The 6,000-nt window shown below is 39.7% G+C and overlaps 1 protein-coding gene across 1 annotated transcript in view; it reads right to left on the reverse strand.

Moving 5' to 3' along the window:
* The window catches only part of DNAI1 (dynein axonemal intermediate chain 1), a 2,249,827-nt gene that overhangs the window by 146,213 nt on the left and 2,097,614 nt on the right, over positions 1–6,000 (reverse strand). Inside the window, exon 18 of the mRNA XM_044077834.1 lies at positions 3,430–3,529. Within this exon, the coding sequence (XP_043933769.1) occupies positions 3,430–3,529 (100 nt within the window). The remainder of the gene's footprint in view (positions 1–3,429; positions 3,530–6,000) is intronic.

A 6,000-nucleotide genomic window follows, 5' to 3' on the forward strand; every position in this document is an offset into this window, starting at 1 on the left:
AGCAGTAACCATGCCCGAAGACTCCAACCCAAGCTCTGGGGTAGAGTTGAAGGAGGAACTGTAATGGGTGGTGGACCAACAGTCGCCTGCTGAGACGGACTGTGTAGCATTTGGGCCAGTACCTGTGACTTGAGCAATCTACTGACCACTCTCTAGGTCATGATCTGACAACCTGGATGACCTGAAGATTGGCCCGGCGGTCTCCGATAGAAGAGGCGGAGGCCGAGCCAGTATCGGCTCCAAGGAAGGAGACCTCGACCTTCCTGGAATGGGTCATCGAGCCGATATTGATCCTGTCGGCCATCGGCACGATTTGAGCCGGCAGAACGTTCGATGTACGCTCCAGCCGAGCCGATACAGCCACCAAAGTAACGGTGTCGGAGCCGACGACCGATGCCTGTGCCACATGGGTGTCGGAGCCGATCGGAGCCGACACCGATGCCCGTACACGCATGTCGGAGCCGGTCGGAACCGACACCACAGTGGTCAGCAGATTCGCACCGATAGCCATCGGCGCAAAGCTTAGTGGATCCAGAATCGGCTCCAGCCGGAGCGATCTCGACTCTATACGAGTCGGAGCCGAGGCCACAGGCTTAGAAACAGAAGCCTGGGTCTTGGCAGATTTAGTTGATTTTGTGGGCCGACTTAGCCGAGCCCTCCGCTTAAGAAGACCCCTGAGAATCAACTTATTCTCCTGCAGGACTCTCTGGCTGAAGGAGTGACAAATAGCACAGGAGTCCTGCAGGTGAAGAGGGCCCAAACAGTACAGGCAAGAAGTGTGACCCTGTCAGAGACATCTTCTGACAGCACGAGTCACACTTCTTAAACCTGAAACCCTCTTTAGACATGGTGCCTAACAAAACACACACACACCAGTCCAATTAAATTAAACTAATACCAAAAGGTATTTAGTAAAAATACCAACACACACACCCTAACAGGGGGATGGATAGGGAAATTAACTGACTAAAAAATTAAAAGAGACAGGGATTTCTGTCAGAAAAGGTTAAATTTAAAGTTAAACTATCAAAACAAATAGTTTTTAACTAAAGGGGCTTAAATGTCACAAATGTGAATTACTTACCAGGAGCTGGTAAAGAGAAGACCTCCCAAGCGAAGCGGCAAACGAGATCTGGGTACTTCCTGCCTTGCATCGTGGGATATGGGGCTGCCTCGAGCTGGTAAAAGGAGTTCTCGAGCTAAAGCAAGTGCCGAGTCGGGAGGAGGATCGGGAACCCATCAAGCAAGAATGAAGGCGAGATTGACAACTTAACATCTGTATTTATGTCAAGCCTATTCTTACACGCACTATACAGTAAGACACCTGTTTTAACTACCACTACAAATACGAAGAATTATCAAACACAATCAGTTAGAAATCATTAAGAAAATGACTTTTTTTTTCTCTTTTTTGTCAGTCTTTGGAGGAAAAAGGCAGAAAGGAAACTGCCAAAAAGGAAGAGAAGGGGGGAGTAAAGCTAAAGGAATATTGCCTAAACTAGTCATTCCCTGGAAGATACTAAGAAGATGATATTTAATCAAATTACTCAAAAAGAAGTAACACAAGATGAACCTATTTCACTAAATTCACAGATCCTTATAGAGGGCATATGTACAAGAAGTGAAAAATGAGATTTGGGGAGCTTTAGGTAAATATTCCATTATGGGAGAACAGGTAGAGTCGAAGAAAGTACAGTTGTGTACGTAAACTTACCATGACTATAGATATTCGAATGATCACTGCTGCAGTAGCCTAATCTACATGGGTAATATCCTGCAAGGATATAACAGCTGGCCAGCTTCCAAAGCTTCAGGGCACCTTACATGCACCCAAATCATTTGTCAGCTTGAGCCAAGCTGACTAAAAGACAGGTTGGGGTCACCACGCCGTTCACAACTTTTATGCCAACAGAGAGAGGAAGGCTGACCCCTGAAAGGCTAATGCTAGCAACAACAAAAATAAATAAATAAAAAATGCAAGCCCTGGCAAAAACAACACTCCAAGAAACAAAGGGGATGGAGAGAGGGAAAGACTACTGCAGTAATGATTATTCAAACATCTACTGTTATGGTAAGTTCACTTACAAAAATGTACAATGTTCTTCAAATTGATCACTGTTGCAGTAGTCCAAACTATATGGGTAGATTACCATATTTTACAAATTTTGGGAGGCAGAAGGAGAAGAGTCCAGGATCCCCTGGAGAATGGCCCTAGCAAAGTCTGCTCTAGACCTAGAGAAGGAATCAAGCTTATAGTACTTTGTAAAAGTATATACAGAGGGCCAAATTGTTACATCTAGAATACTTTCAAAATCCAACCCTTTCCAAAAATCCATAGATGAAGCCATTGCCCTGGTAGAGTGTGCCTTGACCCTGCCTTCAATAGTTTTGTTGTAGTGAATATAACATAAGCTAATAGCATTAATCAACGACTTGGAAATAGTCTACTTCAACACAGGTTATCCTTTCTTTTTACCTTCACAAGAAATGAAACATTGATCCAAAGATCTGAAATATGTAGTTCTCACAATAAAGTAACCGAGTTGTCTGTGGATATCCAAGATACGGAGTATCGGTACTCATTCTTTCTTTATCCCAAAAAGTAAGCATGGTCATTAACCTATCAGACTGCATCTTAAACTGTATATACAATGTCTTTGTCATAACAGATTCTACCCTAACCAACGGTTCATATCTATCACTTATGTAAACACAGGTACTCTAACCACTGTATTGCACAATCCTACTAACCACCTCAATTTATAATCGCAAACAAATGTTAACAAGAGTATCGAGTATTACAACAATGTACTATGAATGTAACAGTGTATAATAACAATGTCTTATGAATGCAAATTCTAGAATGTAGTATGAATGTAGTAGGAATGCACAATGAATGTAAATACTATAATCCATAGTGCAAGCACCTCTATATAGCAAATTCATTCTAACTCCTTTTTTATAATGTAGTATTGTTAGGTAAATGGAGCTTTTCTCCCTCTGCCTCTGCTGAAAACAGGAAACTTGTCCAGTTGGACTTTCCCGATAAATGAATGTAAAATAAGATAAATAAAAAAAAATAAAATAAAATAATTGCCCTATTATTTATTATTAATTTGTACAGAATTTGGGTACTTTTCTCCCCAGGCTTCCACTGAAAGTGGCTTCATTTACACAGTCAGACTTCAAAGTAAACAAATACAAAATAAATAAAATGAATAAAACATCTATAGGATATTGAGGGTCTGTGAAGAGAAAGCTACAACAGGTAAGAATAACTGTAAAAACTTTTGAGGTACTACATTTGCACTCATTTGTTTTAATGAAAAAAGTAAAGAAGCACTTCATTTGCCAATATTGTGTTATTTGGCCTCGTGTGCCCAAATATTTGACCGTGGAAGAAATTAAATATCCATGCTTATCTCCTACCTTTCCATCAGTAGTAACTGCAGCAAATACTGTAGAAGAGTAAGGTGACCAGGCTACATCTCCAACAGCTGCATTTAGGTCAAAAGTGAACATAGGAGTCCTTTAAAGACAAAATGTGAAAAAAGATTATTATTAAAGCTGAAGTACAATAGAAAAAATTTGTAGTGCCATTTGTGTCTACTACACAAGACAGACTTTCCACTACAATGTTAGTAAACCTCCCTTGATGTCTTTGCCAATGCAAAACCAAGTTGCATGAGTACAGGGCTTATAACAATGAATGCAAACATTGAACATATGAGTCCTTTAAAGGCAAAAAGTGTAAAAGACCATTATTAAAGCTGAAGTACCACAGAAAATAATTTGTAGTGCCATATATGTCTACTGCACAAGACAGACTTTCCACTACAATGTTAGTAAACCTCCGTTGAAGCCTTTGGTAATGTAATACCTAGCTGCGTGATCCCTGGACTTCTAACAGTGAACGCAAACATGTATTTCAGTTATATTTTATCAAAAAGTATCAAAGAAGTGTTGTATTTACAACTGTATCAGCTTAGGAAAATATAAAACTAGAGGCATAATGAAAATGTTTATACCTGTAGTTTTTAATCTGTTAAGTTAGTCCATTGTTCCATTTAGAGCATGCTAAAAGTAGTTATGTAAAAAGCATCCAGTTTTACAATTAATCATCTTCTTTTACACGATATATGTCCACTTCTATTAACACATCATTTAAACAGCCTTTCTAAAAACCATTTACCTGCAAAAGCTTTATACTGTACTTAAATATTGCTACTACATACAAACATACACACACACACACACACACACACACACACACACACACACGTACATATTATGTACAATATATATATATATATATATATATATATATATATATATATATATATATATATATATATATATAGGTCCACTTTTTAATCTTGAAATACTGAAATCTCGAATTTCAGTATTTCGAGACTAAAACTGAATAACATAACTCTAGAATTATTGTCCTAAAACAGCCATACTTTGCTTTGTGCATTACATCCTGTGTGCATTCACTGAAGTATACAGCTGTTATCACTGGACTTAGAGGCTGTATGTTACTGCTGTTAGTGTGTACAGAGCTGATAATGTATGCACTATAATCAATTTTAATTATAATGTATGCAATATAATTAATTTTACTATCCAGCTCTATTCCTTGCATGCTCTCCACTTCACATTCTTGTAACCTTTGCACTAATTCTGCCTTATTTACCTTTATTTTTCAGTTTGTACGGGTTACTTTCCTGAGTGACCCCCCCCCCCCCCATGGGATTCACTGTATAAAGCAATTTCTACCTTCTCCACTGAAGCTGGCTATCTTAACTACTACTACTACTAACTAACTAATAACTACTTTTTCCAGGTCACTCCACCACCCCAACCCCAGCTAACTACACCCATAGTTCCCCAGAGACCATAGCTAGCGCCTTTAATAACTTTTTCACTGAAACAATCCAATCCCTAGCAAATCAACTAACCCCTCTAACTTAAATCACATGCCTAATCTACCTAACAATCACCTGGAATTTAGCTTCCAACCAATATCCACTAGCTTTATCAAAACACTTCTACAAAAACTAAAACCTACCACCCTCGCTGCTGACCTTCTCCCTGCAGAGTACCTACAAATAGCTGCAGATACCATTGCATATCCCATATCTATCCTCATCAACAGAACCTTATCCAAAAATGCTATCCCCTCCCTCTGGAAAATATCTCACATCATCCCACTCCATAAAGGTGGTAGCTCCTCAGACATATCCAACTACAGACCCATTGCCATTCTTTCCCCACTAGCCAAAATAATGGAGAAATGTGTACACAAGCAACTAATGCAATACCTTTCACAGAATAACTTACTGACTCCCAGCATGATTTCAGGCCATACCACAGCACCTCAGCCCTCCTTTCCTTTACTACTGCCATAAACCAAAACAGGAATGACAATAAGCTAACCTCTGCCCTCTTTCTTGACCTATCAAAAGCCTTTGACATGGTCAACCATGAACTTCTCATTCTTTCACTAAAATCTATTTCCCTCAACAAGCCTGCTATCCAGTGGTTCCAGTCCTACCTGACTGGTAGACAGCAGGCGGTACTATGGCAGGGCAAACTCTCCAGCCAGTAACCTCTCACACTTGGTGTCCCTCAAGGGTCCACACTAGGTCCACTACTCTTCTCTATTTTTATCAACAACCTCCACACTGCTATCCCTAAAGTCACCTGCATTCAATACGCAAATGATTCCACTCTCATCTGCTCAGCCACCTCCCTATCTGACTTGCAAATCTTAACCCAAAATACATTTAACACTATCGAGAACTGGCTTACCAACCAACGCCTACTTCTGAACCACAATAAAACTAAACTTCTCTTCTCTCCCACTAGTAGATCAACCACACTTTCATTTTCTGTCACATCTAACAATGGTACCACTATTTCCCCAGATAATCACACCAAACTGCTAGGGGTTATCATAGACAATAATCTCAAATTAGACCTACAGGTCAACAAAAC

The sequence above is a fragment of the Protopterus annectens genome, chromosome 1.part1 (assembly GCF_019279795.1).
Source record: "Protopterus annectens isolate FY-2018-M chromosome 1.part1, PAN1.0, whole genome shotgun sequence".
NCBI classification, from domain to species: Eukaryota; Metazoa; Chordata; order Ceratodontiformes; family Protopteridae; genus Protopterus; species Protopterus annectens.